Source organism: Rhinolophus ferrumequinum, chromosome 9 (genome assembly GCF_004115265.2).
Source record: "Rhinolophus ferrumequinum isolate MPI-CBG mRhiFer1 chromosome 9, mRhiFer1_v1.p, whole genome shotgun sequence".
Taxonomy (NCBI): Eukaryota; Metazoa; Chordata; class Mammalia; order Chiroptera; family Rhinolophidae; genus Rhinolophus; species Rhinolophus ferrumequinum.
The window spans coordinates 78,990,809-79,010,730 of NC_046292.1; the positions used below are offsets into that span (position 1 = coordinate 78,990,809).

Genomic DNA, 19,922 nt, shown 5'->3' on the forward strand with positions numbered 1-19,922 from the left:
GAGGGCACAGCTCAGCTCCAAGTCCAGTCGCCGTTTTTCAGTCTTCAGTTGCAGGGGGTGCAGCCCATCATCCCATGTGGGAATTGAACTGGCAATCTTGTTGTTGAGAGCTCGCACTCCAACCAACTGAGCCGTCCAGCCACCCCTCTGGAAGCTCAGCAGCAGCTTGTTGTCGTCAATCTAGTTGTGGAGGGCGCAGTTCGCTGGCCCATGTGGGAATCGAACTGGCAACTCTGCTGTTCAGAGCTCGCACTCTAACCAACTGAGCCATGCGGCCACCCTGGGTTTCTTTTTATAGTTGCTAAATCTAGAGATTTTTTTTTCTTTTTTGAAGTGTAAAGTGCTTAATTTGATATTAATTTCCTGCTTGATTTTGTTGAATGAAGAACATAAAGGAACATGAAAGGACATATAGTAAGAATTAATCAGAGGTGTACTGTTTACTATTTACATTTTATCTTTATTTTTTAAATTTAGTGATTTGGTTGCAAGAACTTCATTGAAAGATTTGAGAAGTGTAGACTTTTGTATGTGGTAGTTTTTTGGGATGGAGCACATTTTCGGACTTACTATGAAAAGTTTACAGTCATAGAGAGATGTCTATAATGTGTCCATTCATTGCACTGAGGCAGTCTTTTCCTTTAGAACTAATTATGGGTGGAGGAAAGACCATTTTAAATAGCAGATACACAAATCATAGTTTTTAATTGTGATAAAATACACATAACATGAAATTTATCATCTTAACCATTTTTAGGTGTACAGTCAGTAGTGTTAAGTACATTTACATTGTTGTGCATCCAACCTCCAAAACTCTTCATCTTGCAAAACTGGATCTACCCACCGCCCCCTCCCCCTGCCTCTGGCAGTCATCATTCTCCTTTCCCTTTCTATGAATTTGACTAGTGCTCTAGGTACCTCATATAAATGGAATCATACCGTATTTATCTTTCTGTGACTGGCTTCTTTCACTTAGCATAACGTTTTCAAGGTTCATCCATGTCGTAGCTTATGTCAGAATTTTCTTCCTTTTTAAAGCTGAGTAACATTCCACTGTAAGTATGTAGTCAGGTGCTGCATAATGATGTTTCAGTCAATAACGGGCCATCTGTACGGTAGTCCCATAAGATAAGATTATAATGGAGCTGAATTTCTTGTAAGAAATGGAAAGATACGTGGTTCAGAAGGCTTTTTTTCCCTCTGATGGGAGCAGTATCTACAGGGCTTGGCAGTGGATGCCCTCTCACTCAGCACCTCAATTTTGAGTGTGCAGGTGACATCCCAGTCAGTCAGACGCTGACCTGTTTCAGCACAGAGGAAGCTGTTCCCCAGCACTACATATTCAGAGGGTGCTATAGCCCTCCCAGATTTAGCTTGATGGTCTTCAGAGTACATCGCTGTAAATTCTTTGTTGAGGACTTAAGATCCTGTACAAAGACACAGGTCCGCAGGAGCTGCCTTAACAGGTACAGGCATAGCTGTTAAAGCACATTTATTGTGCTTTACAGATGTTGCATTTTTTACAAACTGAAGGCAAGACCCTTCACAGGAAAAAAATTACAACTTGCTTTCCTGTGATGATCTGGAACTGAACCCTCAGTATCTCTGAGGTAGGCCTGTATCGAGTGCCACTGATACTTTAGTAAAAGCTTTCTGTGGTACTGTAGAGCCAGCCTGGTCCTGTACTTTGGAAGTATTTTCAGGTTGTAATGATATAAAGCAAATACAAGTTTTATGTCTTCCATCAATTCAATGCCAGAGAACATCCTTTGTGCCAGATAGGGTCACTGGGACCAAAAACAAATTTCCAGAGTCAAAATATTGAGTCCTTAGTTTTATACGCTTTCCATGTTAAACTCTTTTTTTTTTTTTTTAACGACTTTCACAAAGTTCCTTAATCTGACCACTGCTCCAACATGGAATAGCCAAAACCATATTGCCATGACAATCCCCTATGTTCCTTTATCTCTACATCCGGTTTGTTGGCCTATAGTTGTTCATAGTAGTCTCTTATGATCCTTTGTATTTCTGTAGTGTCAGTTGAAATGTCTCCTTTTTCATTTATAATTTGTTGATTTGGGGCCTCTTTTTAACTTGATTAGTCTATATAGCTAAAGGTTTGTCAATTTTGTTTATCTTTTCAAAGAACCAATTCATAGCTTGGTTAATCTTTTCTATTTTCCTGTTCTCTATTTCATTTATTTCTGCTCTAATCTTTATTATTTCCTTCCTTCTGCTAACTTTGGCTCAATTTATTCTTCTTTTTCTTGTTCCTTAAGGCGAAGAGTTAGTTTATTTGGGGTCTTTCTTGCTGCTTAATGTAGTCATTTATTGCTAGGTATGAACTTCCCTCTTAGAACTGCTTTTACTGCATAAGTTTTGGTATGTTGTGTTTCCGTTTTTGCTTGTCTCAAGATACTTTTTTGTTTCCCTTTTAATTTCTTTTTTGATGCATTAGTTGTCCAAGAGGGAGGTCTTTGATTACTGATCCAATCATCTTATTAGTTATGCGTCTATTCAGATTATCTATTTTGGGGGGTATTCAGTCTTGGAAGGTTTTATGTTTCTAGAAATTTGTTCATTTCATCTAGGTTATCCAATTTGTTGGCATGCAATTATCCATATTACTCTTATAATCCTTTTCATTTCAGTCCCCTTTTGTTTCTAAATAATGTCCCCCTTTTTGTTTCTAATTTTATTTGTCTTCTTTTTTTTCTTAGTCTATCTAAACGTTTAATTTTGTTAATCTTTTTGAAGAATGAATTTTTTATTTTTCATTGCTTGTCTCTATTTTTTAATTCTCTATTTTGTTCTGCTCCAATCTTTATTATTTTTTCAGCTAGCTTTGGGTTCAGTTTGTTCTTTTTCTAGTTCCCTAAGTTGTGAAGTTAGGCTGTTGATTGGAGATATTTTTTTCTTCTTTAATATAAGCATCCATAGCTATAAATTTTCCTCTAAGCTCTGCTTTTGCTGCATGCTATAAGCTTTGGTATGTTGTGGTTTTCATTCATGTCTTAGTATTTTCTAATTTCCCTTGTGATTTCTTCTTTGACACATTGGTTATTTAAGAATATGTTGCTTGATTTTTACAAATTTGTGAGTTTTCCAGTTTTCTGTTTGTTATTGATTTCTAACTTCATTCCATTGTGGTCAGAAAAAATACTTTGTATGATAAATATCTCTTTTAAAAAATATATATAGACTATTTTTTTAGAGTGCTCTTAGGTTCACAGCAAAACAGAGAGAAGATTCAGAGATTTCTCATAACCACCTTTTAAAATCTATTGAGATTTAATTTGTAGCCTAACACATGGTCTGTCCTGGAGAATGTCCCATACGCACTTGAGAAGAATGTGTATTCTGTTGTTTTTGGGTAGAGTATTCTGTATATGTCTGTTATAGCCGGTTGATTTATTGTGTTGTTCATGTTCTCCTTATATTCTGTCTGGTCATTTTATCCATTGAGAGTAGTGTGTTGTCTCTAACTATTATGGAGAATATTTATTTCTCCCTTGTTTTGGCAATTATTGCTTCATATTTTGAGGATCATGTACAATAGTACAATTATGAAAACCAGGAAAATAATATTGATAAATACAGGCATACCTTGGAGATATTGTGGGTTTGGTTCCAGACCACCACAATAAAGCAAGTATCACAATAAAAGCAAGTTGTAATCTTTTTGTTGATGGAGGTTCTTGCCTTCTGTTTGTAAAAAACACAATATCTGTGAAGTGCAGTAAAGCAAAGTGCAATAAAATGAGGTATGCCTGTAAACTACAGACCTTACTCAAATTTCATCAGTTATCCCACTCATGTCCTTATTTCTGGACCAGGACCCAATGCAGGATCACACATTGTATTTAGTCACCATATCTCCTTCATCTCCTTTAATCTGAAACAGTTCCTGAGTCTGTCTTTGTCTTTTGTGATCTCGATACTTTTTAAAGAGCACTAGCCAGTTATTTTGCAAAACACCCTCAGTTTGGGTTTATCTGCTGTTTTCTCATGACTAAATTCAATTAGTGCCTTTTTGGCAAGCATTCCAGGAGAGTAATGTTGTGCCCTTTCCCGTGTATCATATCAGTACACAGATGGTGTTGATATGTCTCGTTACTGTTGGTCACTTGGTTAAGGGAGTGTCCACCCAGTTTCTCCAATGTTAATACTGTTTCCCCCTTTATAATTAATGAGTATCCTATGGGGAGATACTTTGAGACTATGTAAATATCCTGTTTCTCTTCATAATTTAATCCATTAATTTTAGCATCCATTAGAATTCTTGCCTGAAACAATTGTTATTGTTGTTTTTATCAAATGATTTTCTATGTTTATCATTTTTTCTACAGTTATCTACTGGAATTCTACTGTAAGGAAGAGGTTTTTCCCTTTTCCCCAATTTATTTATTCAGCTATTTGTTTGAATAACTATGAACTCATGGAAGTTTGTTTTATTCTTTGAGTTATAACCCATTACTACCACAATTTATTTTGTTGCTTAAATTCTCCCAAATCTGGCAGTTGGGAACCCATTCAAGTTGAATTCTGTATACTTGTGACATATCCCCATTATTTTTTGAACTTTTCCTTTCTGGCACCATAGGATGTTCTAGGTTCATCTTTAGATAATCTATTTTTTAACATATGGTTTACATTTTGAATTATTTTTTGCTTTTCTTAGGTACGAAGATACATGGGCTGCACTTCACAGAAGAGCAAAGGAATGTGCAGGTGCTGGAGAGGTAAAGAATTATGGGCTAATCTTTTACTTGACGGAAAACATTGCAAAATCCTTTTGCAATGTTAAATGCTAGTTTTTAAGAAATTAATTTGTAATTGTATTAAAATGGTTTACTGACCATCTAAAATTAAATTTAGTAGTTGATTATGAAACTCCCTAAATAGGGCACATTTTCATAATATCTCAGTCAAATAATTTAGTTTACTTAGGCTTAGAACGTTTATAACTTTTATTCTCAAGTCACAAGTAAATACTTGGTTCATCTAGCTATAATGCTTTGCATTTGAATCTGATACCTTTGTAGTATATGTAAATTAGAAGATGTAATTTCTTTTTACCCATTATTTAAGAATTTCTTATTATTTCAGCAAAAGCTTAACTTTGCTCAGTCTATCTAAAATCATTAATTTGCTTGAGAAATAACTATAAAAATTTCAGGGGCCATCCTCAATTCTCTTAGAAGAACAAGTGATTTTCTAGCACTATGTATAGAATGTACAATGAATCACAGTGTCTTGTAATTAAAATTATTTGGTACATGTACTTAAAGCTTTGTTAGCCAAGATCAAATGCTGTGTGCTATTGATGTTTGTCAAATTAATTTCTTCCTAAAAACATTTCTGTGATTCTGACTTTAATTTAGTCTGACTTTCTTTACCATTTACCTAAATTAGTGAAGCTGTAATAGTTGAATAGGATGGAGTAATACATAATGAAATTTAGGCATTAGTGTTTCTCTGAGAAATTACTGAAAAAAGGGGGAATATAGGTTTCTGGCAGTAAGGCAGACTAGGTACTTTGAAAAGCCCATGGCTATAAACCAGTTAAATACTGGATAGATTTTTTTTTCTTTTTTTCTTTTTTTTGGAATTGGGAAATATTGGAGAACAGTGTGTTTTTCCAGGGCCCATCAGCTCCAAATCAAGTCACTGTCCTTCAATCTGGTTGTGGAGGACGCAGCTCAGCTCCAAGTCCAGTCACCATTTTCTATCCTAGTTGCAAGGGGTGCAGCCCACCATCCCATGTAGGAATTGAACTGGCAGCCTTGTTGTTAAGAGCTCGCGCTCTAACCAACTGAGCCATCTGGTCGCCCCTCCAGAAGCTCAGTGGCAGCTCATTGTCTTCAATCTAGTTGTGGAGGGCGCAGCTCATTGGCCCATGTGGGAATCGAATAAACAAACCTGTTGTTCAGAGCTCGCGCTCTAACCAACTGAGCCATCCAGCCGCCCCTGGATAGATTAAAAAAAAAAATTATTGCCCTAAGCTCACAAAAAATTATGGCAGATTCTAAAGAGCCAAAAAATGAAAAAGGAACTGAGATCACAGTGGTAAAAAACAAAAAAACCCACAGAAGGTGGGGTCAGATACTAAAACAAAAGCTTTAGAGATTTATGGAGATAGGAGATTTTGTCTATGGGGAACTGAGACTCCTGCATAAAGCTCTTGCATCTTTTTTTTTAACTTAGGATGTTTATTACTTTTTCTGCTGACAGCAGTGAAAATCACTAGAAACTGTAGTTTGTCCTTTTCAAATGATCTGCATTAAAGTCATACTTTTTCAAATAATTGGTATAGGAGATAAAATTCAGTTTTAAAATTTTCAAAATATTTAAATATCAAAGACAGAAATGCTGATTTTTTTTCCATTACTGATGTGAAGACATGAGATCCAGTTTAATCAAGATCTGACATTCTTAAATTTTAAGCATTTAACTGAGCTACAAGATCAAAAGATTAATTATAACAATTACAGGTTGAGCATATCATCTGTACGTTTTCAAGGTTCATTACGGCAATTACATATACAGAGTTCTTAGATCCAATATCAGATAATGGAATTCAGGCAAGCACTTTTAACACTGCTTTTATGTAATCTGTACTACATGCACATGATTCAGGTAGGGAAAAGGTTATGAATCCATGCATTAAAGACAAGACAGACAGGTGTTATTGCCAAACATGAAGAGTCAATTAGGGTGTTGCTCAAAGTTGTTTATTCTTAATGGTTTCCATAAAAGTAAGTGCAGACTCAGAAATGTGTGCATATCCCAAAGTACCTCCTTCATTTAGTTCCTTTTGCTTTCTTTGCATTCTGTTTTTCTTTTGACTTTTCTACTCGTTGTATTAACTGCTGGTGTTCTGCTAAAGTCTTTAACAATTCCGTAATGAAAGGCAGGGAATTATGATTCCTTCTGATATTTTCGATTGTACCTTTTTAATTTCTGTACTTCTTCAATAAGCATCTAATTTTTAGCAACTTCTGACTGAACAGCATTCAACATACTACCCTGATCTGTATCCATAGGTGCCTCAGTAAGTTGTCTTTGCAACTCTGCGTTCTTCTGTTCATATATCATGTTTCTGTCAGACACAGTGGCCATTAAGTTAAATCGAATTTGACCTTCACTATACTTTTGTGTCCTTTTGTCTGTGACTGGCCTCACTGCACTGATCCAGTCATCTTTATTGCTTGTATCCTAAATCAGTTTGTCCTTCTCTTAATCCATCTAATTCATACAATCTTCCATTAACAAGAACATAACTGACAGTGAAAAGCATCTTCTTCTTTTGTTGATGTCTTTGCGTCAAGTTCAAACATTTGCTGTCTTGGTGAAACTGTTGTGTACTTCTTGGATCACATCCAAATTGCTCAGTGCCACGCCTTTCATAGCTGCATCAAAACTTTGTGAAAATTCTTTAAACTCTGATCATGTTTCTCCTAAATGGACATCTTGATGGGTACAGTTCAATATCACACTTACATGGCTTAAGTAGCACAAGCATTATTACCTGCTTGACAAAAAATACTGTGTCAAGTCTTGAGTCCTGAACCACAGAGCCTGCTGGTTCTTCTGGCGGCCACTTATAAAGAAAAGTTAACCTGTGAACTGGCTTTAATTTTTCAAAATTCTCAGGCTCTAAACTCCTATTTCTTCTACTTGAGCTTCTTGGCAACCAAATCCTTTAAATGAGCTTGGTGAGGACCCAGGGTCACTTTCCATAAGGCATCACTGCCCGGCCCTGCCCCCCATGGCCCCAGCCACACACTGCCCCCGGCACCCACTGCCACCAGCCACTGATCTCAGCAAACCCGCCGCTCAGCTCGTCAACCCCACATCCAGAGCTCTTGGATCTTTGAAGTGGGTACGTCTCTCAGTGAAAACTTATGCTAAGAAAAAAAAAAGAAAAAAGCTATCTGTTGGTAAAAGGAGGCAACAAGGAAACTTGTCACGTGAGTGTGGGGCTCTAATGTGTACTTCCTGCATGATCGAGGAATCATCACATTAAGAAATGAAAGGGCCACAGATAACTGTTCTTTAACACCCAACAGACAAACACAAATTCTACATGGATGAAACTTTGTTTAAGCTAGGCCCCTCAACAAGATTCCTACAGATTGATTCCTTACCACCCCCTCAAAAAAAAAAAAGAAAAAGAAAGCAAAAGAAAAAAATAATTAGCAAACACAGAAAGAAAGAAATATATTACCAAAAGTTTGAGAGTCATCAGAACCAAAGAGTAAGATTTAGACCTACAAAGGACTTTGGATATCATACTGTTGGGCATAGACTGTTAAATAGTCACATGCTAAGTTTTTAAGAGATAAAAAAATGAATTAAAAGTAAGGAATAAGACTATCAAACATGACTTTAAAAAGTCATTAAGGGGTGGCCGGTTAGCTCAGTTGGTTAGAGCATGGTGCTAATAACACCAAGGTTGCTGGTTCGATCCCTGCATGAGCCACTGTGAGCTGTGCCCTCGTTAAAAAAAAAAAAAGAAAAAAGTCATTAAAAACCCAAAGAATGTGCTTAACAGCAGTTACATACAATTGAAGAAAGACTACAGTGAAGTAGAAGATAAAGTCAGTTACCGAGAAAGCGTCTCTGAGATAAGAAAATGGAAAATGTGAAAGAGGAGTTAATAGAAAATAGTTATAGAAGGTTGAACCAAGTGAGATTACCAATATTGGACTAATTTTGGTCTGTAAAATTACAGGTTCATATGGGTCAGCTTAATATCTAATAAACATTCTAGAAAGAGAATGAGGGAAAGACAATGTAGGAAAAGATAAATGGCTGAGAATTTTCCAGAAATGAGATATGTAAATCCTTAGGTCCCAAAAGTACAAGCAAGCAAGAAAATTCATTATTAGTATACCTAGACACCTCATATTGAAACTACAGAACACCTAAGGCAAGAAAAAGAGCTCAAAGCAATTAGAGAGAAAAGACATCACTTATCAATGAATGAGTTTCACAGCAGATTTCTCAAACTGTTGTCAAGAATGAGGGCAAAGTAGGACATTGTCAGAAAAAAAAATAGTTTGCTATCAACAATCACCCAGTAAAAGAACTTCTCACGAATGTATTTCAGGATAAAGAAACATTATCTTGGAAAATAGGTCTGAGATACAGGAAGGAATAGTGAACAAAGAAAATAGTAAACCAAAGATAAATCTAAACAAACAATGACTATGTATTTATCAGTTATCTAATTAACAGTGGGATTAAGAATGATAGAACAAAAATGCTGGATAATACAGCATGTAATCTGGAAGGCAGATTATCCGTTAAAGCATTCAAAAGTCCTTGCATTATTTACGGAGAGTGTACAGAGACTGATTAACCTCAGATTTAAAGTTAAATATGGAGGGCAGAATTTCAAGAGTAACCAGTGAAGAATAGAAGTAGCATCATCTCTCACTTAATTTCAGTAATACGTTTCTGAAAATCAGATGTAATGCGCAAACACTAACTGCAAAAATGCCCATAGTCCCTTATGTTTCTTATGTTTCATATTGGAAAAATTACAGTATGTTACGTGTCAACCCTAAACCCTCAACCAACTTTCTTAAATATATTTAAAACTAGCAAAATGTCTATATATGGGTAGCAATGTGTTAGAATGTAAAGTGCTTAAAACATAGTTTTCTGATGCCTAAACTTCTGATGTAGTTATTAACAGTTGCGTCGTGTGTAATAGTGTGGCCTGTCACCACTAGCCACCCACAAGGCCTGCGTATGGAGGTACTCCTCATACCCGTGTGATTCTGACATTCTAAGAATTTGAAATGTAGTTTGAGAATCTTCTCACACATTGTTTTATAATGTGCATCGAGCTTAAATATAAAGTTTTCCTATATAAGTTTCAGCGAGAACTTTGTATTGATGGGTATATGTTCTGTGAATGCAGATGATAAACCAAAGGCATTCTGCCTGTGAGACATTCCTCCGCAGTGTATGACTGCTGGCAGACAAATTCAGCAGTGTGTAAAAAACAAAACACACCTGGTTCCTTCCAGGATTAAAAGATTGGTTTGACATTAGAAAATCTTTTCAATGCAGTTGACCACGTTCACATGTTAAAGAAGAAAAATATATGATTATCAGATGCAGAAAATACATTCAGTGAAATTAAGTATCTTTTCAGAGTAACACATTTTAGCAAGTTTTTAACAGACAATATCTTTGTCCTAATATCCACCCAAACCTGCAGTATTTGACTTGTAGTATATTGATCCCATCTTTAACCGTGTTGCTAAATCTACTTATTCTAATAATTTGTATTTGGAGTGGGGGAGTTCTTTCTTGTAGATGGTGGGTTTCTTCCCCTCTAATCCATACAACTTTCATTTCTTCATGTCTTTTACACTGGGTAGAACCTCCAGTATAATGTTGAATAAAAGTAGTGAAAGAGTGTGGTTCAAATTTTGGTTCCATCATACTTAAATGTGAGAGGGAAAACTATACATTTTTTTTTTAAAGATTTTATTGGGGAAGGAGAACAGGACTATATTTGGGAACAGTGTGTATTTCCAGGACTTTATTGGGGAACAGTGTGTTGTTGTTTTTTTCCCAGGACCCATCAGCACCAAGTCAAGTTGTTGTCCTTCCAATCTAATTGAGGAGGGCACAGCTCAGCTCCAAGTTTAGTTGCTGTTTTCACTCTAGTTGCATGGAGCACAGCCCACCATCCCATGTGGGAGTCGAACTGGCAACCTTGTTGTTGACAGCACGACCAACTGAACCATCCGGCTTTCCCTCCCACAGCTCAGTGGCAGCTTGTTGTCTTCAATCTTCAATCTAGTTGGGGAGGGAGCATCTCACTGCCCCTGTGGGAATCAAATCGGCAACCCTGTGTTCAGAGCTCGCGCTCTAACCAACTGAGCTCTCCGGCCATCCCATATTTTTTTAAACTATAGATATTTTAGAAAATAGCAGAAGAGCTTTAAGACTCAGGGTAAAGAAAGATTTCTTAAACAAGGCGTAAAAAGCACCAGCCATAAATAAAAATGTTAATTTTTATCAGAGCTTCTATTCATCAAACAACACCATGAAAATGTTAAGCAATTCACAAAACGGAGGACAGGTGTTCAGAAAATATGAACAACCACTACAAACCAATAAAAAGAGAACAGTCACACAATAGAAAAGCTAGCAAAAGGTATGACCAGGCATTTTACAGAAGCAAAAAATATTTGAGCGGCCAGTAAAATGAAAATGCATTCAAACTCGGTTAGTAATCAAGAAAATACAAATTAAAACCACAAATCTATACTCCTTAGATGATCAAAATTTCAAACCTTGAGTTTTCTGTACAGAGACAGTCATTTGCAGAAGACAGTTTTGTTTCTTCCCTTACAAGAAATATGATGAGGAACAACTAGAACTAGGGAGTGTGAATCCGTCGGCACAATCACGTTAGAAAAAGGAATTGGCATTAATTGTAAGTCGAAGGTGCACATACGTTTCAAACAAGTCCACTTCATAGGGCTATTTCCAGAGCATTGTGTCCCAAGCTTTCCCCTGATAATATCCGTCGGGCACACGTTCATTACTGTGTAATACATAGATGAGGTTACCTGGCTGCCTCTGAGGTGACTAGGGAAATCTGGTTCCCCCAGCCCTGCTGAGGCACCTTGGACGCATCTGTAACTCACTTGTGAAACTTACACATGTGCGTCAGAAGATTGATACCAGAATGTTGTAGCAAGTTCTGTTGAAACTTTAGACAGTCCCAAAGTCCATCTGCAGAATAAATTACAGTATTATTCCTAAAATCAAACACCATACAGTAGTGAAAATCAATGAACTACTCTCTCTACATTTATCAACTTGGGTGAATCCCACCAATAACGTTCAGTGAAGACTATATTCTGTAGCAGATCTTTAACAAAAATTATTCTTTTGATTGTAAGAAGTATTTTGTAATAAAATACATAGGAGAATGAATTTTCTTTAAGATCAATCCGTTGTTGAATTTATGCTATCTGGGGATCTTAAATTTGTTCATAGTGGAATACTTGGTTATTTTAAGACCCCCGTCTGATCCGAAGTGCCTCTGTAGCTCTTCAGAAATACAGTACTCAACTCGAAAAATGAAAAATTTATTTTAAAGCCCTCTGACGTATTGTTGAGACATGTAAGTATTTAAAATGTGTATCTTTAATATGTATAGTGTGAAACCTACCATGTTTATTTTGTCAGACGGTGCTCATGTGTCTTTCGTGGCCTTTAACCAGTTTCACCCTGCCAGGACAAATATATTTAAAGACAATTCAGTCTTGTTTGACAAATTATTTTATACCCATCTACTTTAAAGCTAATTCTGACTATGTAGTCTTAAAAATTCAGAGCAGTATCTCAGAAAACAAGCAGCTATGGTCAATGGTAAAGTAACTTGGTTGTGTAGGCTTTTTCTACAAGTTTATAACCATTTTTTTTGTCTCCCTTAGCAATGTATAAATGAATAAATAGTTAATACTGACTTAGGGGTTAGACTTTGAAGGCAGCTTTTTAAAGTTAGATTTCCAGTGCATTATTTGCTTGTTTTTTGTATTATTGTGAAATATTTGCTTGCATTCAAATTCAACTGTTAAGATTCCTGTTTTGTTTAACAATTTGAGGTGTAAGCAGGTTAAATTAGACATGGTTCAGTCTGTGTTCCAACGTGGAGCCCCGCTGCCTGTGGTAAAAGGTGACCAGAACTGGGTGTTGGAAATCCTAATTTCCGCGCTAATGTATTTTGACCTTGGGCACATAACTTAGTCTCTGTTTTACTTTCCTCCTCTATAAAATGATACACCACCACCTACCCTGCAGGTTCTATTGAAGCAAAGTAGTGTGGAAATCACATAAGATAATGTACCCCCCAAACTCTGAACTGTTGAGTTTTATACACAGTAAGTTACTGTTATTAGCCATTTTGCAAATCATTGCCATTCCCTGCTTTTTCTTCGTTCTCCTAACTTCAGTGTCCACCAGGAGGAATTTTGGAATGAAGCCTGATGGGTTTGTCTTGCTCCTTAAACTTGATTTCCTGGTGTTAAATCTGGGGTTATTCAGAATTGTTTACTTGGAGGTGGACATATTGGTCCTCTGGAAGTAGCTTATTTTTAATCATTCAGTAAAGTTTAAATACAGATTTTTAGAACCCTTTGTTTCGCTAACTTTTCTTCTTTCTTTCATATAACCCTATTTAACACAACCCCTAGAAAATAGTGATTTAAGGGCATGGGCTTACGTGTCAGATTCCCTGGGATTGACTCTAGTTCCACTGCGGTCCTTGGGCAAGGGATTTAGCTTCATTATGCCTCAGTTTCTTCATTTGTGAAATGACAGTGGTAATAATGCTTAGTTCACAAGATTGCTGTGTTGTTTAAATGAGATAATGTATGTAAATTGCTTAGCAGAGGGTCTGGCACATAGATAATGCTCAAGATGTTTTAGTATTATTACATAATTATTGATAATGATTTCTGAAAATCTATTCAACCTCCCACTCTTTTAAGTGGAAATGATATTTTAATGTTTTTTGGTATACTCTTTCTATATACACTTCTTATATTCTACATTCAGAATATCGTTTTTAATTTTGTGGCAGGCTCAAACTAGACTGTAGTTGTTTTAAAGTTTATATTGCATTTTAATTTTCAGTAAGAAATGGCTAACATTCTAGATTTTTCAAGTTATTAACCTAATTTACCACTGTAAGATTTATCAAACTTTTTAAAAGATATGCCATGTACCAGGAAAAAATATATGAGGTCTGACAATGAACCTTGCGAATTTGTTGCAATGCTGTTGCTCACATGTTTTGATATCAGAGGGATGATTCATTATGAATTTGTACCAACTGGACAAACAGTTAACCAAGTTTACTATTTGGAAGTGCTGAAAAGGCTGCATTAAAAAGTTAGACAACCTGAACTTTTTGCCAACAATTCTCATGGCTCTTGCATCACGACAATGCACCAGCTCACAGGGCACTGTCTGCGAGGGAGTTTTTAGCCAGTCAACAAATAACTGTATTGGAACACCCTCCCTACTCACCTGATCTGGCCCCCAGTGACTTCTTTACCCGAAGATAAAGGAACTATTGAAATGTAGACATTTTGATGACATTCAGGACATCAAGGGTAATACAACGACAGCTCTGAGGGCCATTCCAGAAAAAGAATTCCAAAGTTGCTTTGAAGGATTCACTAGGTGCTGGTGTCGGTGCATAGCTTCCCAATGTACTTTGAAGGTGACCGTAGTGATATTCAGCAATGAGGTATGTAGCACTTTCTCTAGGATGAGTTTGCGACCTTAATTGTCAGACCTGTTATTTATCTTCACATCAGCCCTTTCATATAGGAATTATTTTTTCTGTTTTGAATTTAAGTACTGAAGCTAAGAGAATTGGTGAAACCTGCTGCCATTGTAAGCACCAAGAGGGCAGGATTTTGTTTTTTTCTGTTTTGGTCACCATTGTATCTCTGGTGCCAAAACAGTGCTTGGCAGATGGTGGATGGTCTGTAGAAGTTTGTTGACTGTTATAAATGAATTTATGAACACAGATGCGTATTTCAAGCCTTAGTTTCCTTATTATTGCATCACTGCTTGTCTATTAACACTGCTCAGTATATTTTAGACTACTTCAAGGATCTTTTTAAAACCAGTAAGCAATAGGCATTTTTAAGTATACAAAATTAATGGGAATGCAACTCGAGTAGTCTTGGTGTCACTTCCCCAGCTCAGTTGAGGCTGGTATGTGAGAGATGATGCCATTATCTCTCCGACGTGGGCTGAAAAACAAAGGGCAGGTGTGGGAGATGGAGACAGAATGAGGAAACTAGGCAGCTTTCTAACCTGTATCGTAGCTTGGTTCTTGTATTTCCATGTTGTGAATTCCCTAGAGTATTGAAATGAAGAAACACAATCTAGCACCACATACAAATAATTTTGCGTCTTATTTTGATATTTTTATTCCTCTAAAGTTCTTTCTTATTTTAGTGAGATTCAGTAAGAATCAGTTGTGTTCGTGTTTCAACTTATGTAGACTCTAAATCTTGGGCTGTGTAAATTGTCTTTTTTTTTTAATATAACTTAACTGTGAACTCTGATTTATATAAAAAATTCAAATGTACTTTTTTTTCTGTTATATAATGCATTTTGCCGTCTTTATATTTATTGTACTAATGTGAGGGTATCTTTCACAGTTCTCGCTTATCATTGGTGATGTTTGAAAAGATGGCCTCTCCTTCCTTGCGCCTTCTAAATCTTATTCTAGGCTCTTTCCCCTCCCACCATGTTAAGACCAAAACAAAATTGTCTGGGAGAAACTGATGTCTGTCATTTTCTTTACAGTCTTTAGGAAAAATAAAAGTTAGAATTATTTTAGGCTACTCTAGTATCTCAGCACCCTGCTATTAAGAATCCTTTGTGGGGCAGCCAGATGGCTGGAGCGCGAGCTCTTAACAACAAGGTTGCCGGTTCAATTCCCGCATGAAATAGTGGGCTGTGCCCCCTGCAACTAAAGCTTGAAAACAGCAACTGGATTTGGAGCTGAGCTGCGCCCTCCACAACTAGATTGAAGGACAATGACTTCACTTGGAGCTGATGGGCCCTGGAGAAACACACTGTTCCCCAATTTAAAAAAAAATGATAAAAAAAAGATACAGTATATGTCGGTAATTCTTTAAGAAAAAAAGGAATCCTTTACATCTGAATTCCTTCTTTGTCAATATAAATCCTTTTCTTTTTTTTCTGGAATGGATCGGTTACTTCAATAATGCCTTCATACACAAGTATTCTTTATGCATTAAGTGTTCCTGTTAAATGTAAATTGAATCATAGTATATTCTAAGTGCGTTAGGGAAATTTTCTGCTAAAAGAAGTCCTTTTCGTAAAGTAAATAATTACCCAGTAATTATGTTTTGGGTTGTTTTGTTTGTTTTCTGTTCAGTTGTTAGTGGTAGTTTTTTTGCTTTATTTTTCTAGATTTGGATTTTCAAGTATGGGGTTTACTTAAAAATAGGGTGTACTTAGAAGTGACTTCTGAGGTCATTTCTGAACTTTGTCTTCTCTGGGTTAAGGTGCACTGAGACAAGCAGCAATTTGAGGTTCTCTGCACTGAATATTAAGTTGGTTCTTTTCTAAGAAAGAAAACAACTTCCATGTTCCTGTCGTCTCTACTCAGAAGAGGGGTTTTTAAAGATCACAGTGACCAACTCTAATTGTGCTGGCTATTTCTTTGTGCCTAAAATCTGGTTTTACTTTGCCCTTCCTCTTCATGTTGCAGCAGGTGGATAGCAAGGTGGTTATGCTGTCAGCACACTGGGAAAAAAAGAAGACAAGCCTGATAGATTTACAGGAGCAGCTTCAGCAGCTTCCAGGTTTAATAGCGGACTTAGGATCCGTGACAGCAAATCTGAGTAAGTTTTATGTTTATATCTGTACGTCACTTTTAGGAATGAAAATAATTTGGACAGAACTTGTTATCATTTCAGAGCTTTCTAAGAATACATTAAATTCTTAGTTTACACAGTGTTTTGGAAAATAGTGAGTTCTAGTTAATTTCATACTCTGATTAACCGAGGATTGGACAGAAAACAAGTTAAAGTGTAGAAATTATTTCTAAAATATGCCACTATTTCTGCCTCAGTTCAGCTCAGGAAAGATAATTATAATTTTCTTGATTCTTAAAGTAACTCAGGGTTGCCTTTGTGACATTAGATCTCCGTGTAAAAGTATAAATGTAGAAAATAAAAGGCATTAAGGTGACCTTATTCTGACTATAGTATATACTCTGGAAGTTGTTGTTTTAAAAATTAGGTCTGCTTAGAGCTTCATGTCTTGCAGTATGCTTTTCCCCCCTTCAAGCTAATGAGAGATCAGACAAATCCAGTTAAATGAGGGTATCTGTTTGGCTAAATTAATATCTTGTGGACATTTTCTTTCTTTCTTTCCTTCTTTGTGCTTTGCTGCGATGAATTATGCTGACAGTCTTTATTTCTTGGGTTATATTCAGAAAATCAACTTTTGTGTTTGAGGATGCCACATCTTAGGATAATACTGTGGCTTATTATTATTTTCTAACCAAGCTTACGATCTTAGTGAAGTCAGAGATAGGAGCTATCTATGCACGAGATAAACTTCTTAAGCTAGGTAATAACCTGATCTAATCTTATGGGTAAGAAGATTTCTTACCCATCCTGTTTTCCAATATTACCTTTCTTTTTAAAAGCAAAACAAAACTGATTTACAAAACAAGTAATTAGTAAATCATAAAACAGTTTTTTGTGTGTCAATAAAATTACCTGAGTGGTATTTGGAATGCTATTGCTGATAACAGCTAATATTTATAGCACTTACTATGTGTCAGAGATTCTGAGTGCTTTCCAAACATTATCTTTAATCCTCATAAGAACCCCACAAAAGTAGCTTTGATCAATCATCCCACTTTACAGATAAGGAAAGTAAAGCTTGGAGAGGTTGTGACTTGCTCAGGGTCACACAGTTGATTTAAGATGTGGATCCAGGATCGCAGCCACAGTAATGCTATCCCAACGGGGGGTAAAACAGTTAGGATGACAGCTGTCAGTGGGCCTCAGGAGCTGTATTCTTTAAGCCATGGCTGTTAAAATGTTTTCTCGTGTCAGTGATTTGTTATTTTTGAAAGTAGAGCCTGGAAAAGATATCCTGGAAAAGGGTCTCAGGAGAAACGTGAACTAGCTGTGGTCGCCCTCTGCATTTCTTCCTTTTGGCATCAATAGGTGTGATCCTTCTCAAGCCTTTCATAACTAATTGATGGAAATAGCCTCCGAGGTACTTAGGACTCTTTGTTCTCCCACTGTCTTAGCTTATCTTCTTGCATCTCTTTGAATTGGTTGCTTTTCATTGGTTGTATATTTCTTTGCAGAGATATTCTTTCATGATAACCTCCCCTCTTTTTTTTCCCCAGCTAAGAGTAAATTCTGCTTATAGATGTTCTTTATTTGACACCACTCTGCTGATTAAATGCATTTTGCCAAAATTCTAATTAGTTTCATAATTCTGCTTAGGAAATGCAGTTTATATAAGTCTTTCTTAAAATAGAATATACTGTATTTTCATTCTCAACTAGGATTTTAATATCCTGAAAAAAGTTTGATATTTAGTGATATATATATAACCTTCCTCTTTGGAAATTTCATCATGGCTTCTTAAATGAATGAGGTAGGCTTCCCCAATTCTCCCTTGAATTCTCTGTCTTTGCTAATCTGAGAACATCAACCATCAGTGACAAATTAAAGCTCAAGGATTCTCTGAACTGCTATTCTGGACAGATAATCACTTCCAAATAATTTGAATCATATATATTTTTTTCTAGTCTATGTCTAACTTATATAGAGCTCTTTTTGGAAAGTTAATTCAGTTTGCTTAGAAGATACCTCTAAAATCTAGATGGTTGGTTTTTATATTTATTGCCAATCTGAATTATCATTAGCATTTGAAATATATGCTACCTTTGCATTTTACTCTGTTGCTGTTATTTGCCTGATATTTATACAGGCAAATTATTTATACAGGCAAATATTTACACAGGCAAGTTAGTCATTATATGAATGACTAACTGTAGAAGATTGCAAGTCACAACTGGAATTCCAGAGGCTGAGTATTTGTTGGCCTAGAATAAGCTCATAGAGAGCTGTTTTGAAATCGTGAGACTTTTAGATAAGCAACTTAAACCTTTTGGAATCAGTGCTGACTTTCTTTACAGTGGGAAAATAATTTGAAGCCAAATTTTGTGGGATACATTGTATAAACGTATCCATATCTAATATATTTTATGGATTAATTTATGCATAATTTTTAGGTAGTATTGGATGCACTTAGTGTTTTTAATTTTCACTCTTATACTGGATTCTTTTATTTTTTGGTAGCCTCAAAATATCTCTTACCATCACTTAAATACCTTGATATTATATCACAAGACTTAAATAGTCAAGTAATAATAAAAAATAAAAATAACTTAGAAGAAACTAATAACTGACCTATATTTAATCACAGGATTCCCTTAACTTCTTTGTACTTTTTACCTTTTCACTGTTGGATCTAATGCCGTATCCAGTAAGCCCCTCCATTTCCCAGGCTACTTAACTCTTCTGGTCTTGCTCTGCTCTCTGGAGGGTCTTCCCTTATTAAAGAGTAAAGGCTTTATATGATGTGAACAATTTGGACCTTTGATGGTGCTTTTATCCTATGGCTTAAATATGATGCCTGATTACTTGATCCCTCAGGAATTGTTAAGTAAGAATGAATAATCCATTCATGTTTTTTTTTATGGGGTGTGATCCATCCAGCTTACAAAAGCCTGTGTAATATGCGTAGATACTGTTAAGGCTTGTCATTTAAAAAAGAAATGACGAAGGTATGCTGGGAACTGGTAAATAAGGGCTGTGAACTAACTCGCAGATCTGGGTTTGGATCCCAGTTCCACCACTTCCTGGCTGTGAGACTGCAGAATGAGGATAAGACTACTTGCCTCCTAGGGTATTTGGAGGGTTGAAGGAGATGACAGATGTAAAACACCAAGTATCAGGCATCGGCTGGGTACCATGAACTGTTTGTAGGCTCTGGGGATACAGCAGTGAATAAAACCAGGCACCTGCCATCAGGATGCTGACATTCTAGTGGGAGTCCTTCTAGCTTTTACACGTTTACAAATTCATTGTCTGTGACAGAAGGGTTTGTATGGATGTTATGCAATTTAGCTTGTCCTTGAAAATAGTTTAGAAGGCAAAAACCACAGCATGAAATGTGATGAGATGAACGGTGTAGTACTCTGTGCATTGAAAGACAGTATGTGAGGATGGATGGAATGTTCTCAGCCAGATTCTGTACACTTTCTCATTCTGTGTAATAACCACAGTGTG

The 19,922-nt window shown here is 36.3% G+C and overlaps 1 protein-coding gene and 1 pseudogene across 3 annotated transcripts in view; one reads left to right on the plus strand and one right to left on the minus strand.

Moving 5' to 3' along the window:
• DTNBP1 (dystrobrevin binding protein 1) overlaps positions 1 to 19,922 on the plus strand; it is a 130,584-nt gene that overhangs the window by 12,180 nt on the left and 98,482 nt on the right. For all 3 annotated transcript variants that reach the window (XM_033115667.1, XM_033115668.1, XM_033115666.1), the window contains exons 4-5: positions 4,682 to 4,742; positions 16,307 to 16,439. In XM_033115667.1, the coding sequence (XP_032971558.1) occupies positions 4,682 to 4,742; positions 16,307 to 16,439 (194 nt within the window). The remainder of the gene's footprint in view (positions 1 to 4,681; positions 4,743 to 16,306; positions 16,440 to 19,922) is intronic.
• On the minus strand, positions 6,804 to 7,773 carry LOC117027664 (ubiquitin carboxyl-terminal hydrolase isozyme L5-like; annotated as a pseudogene).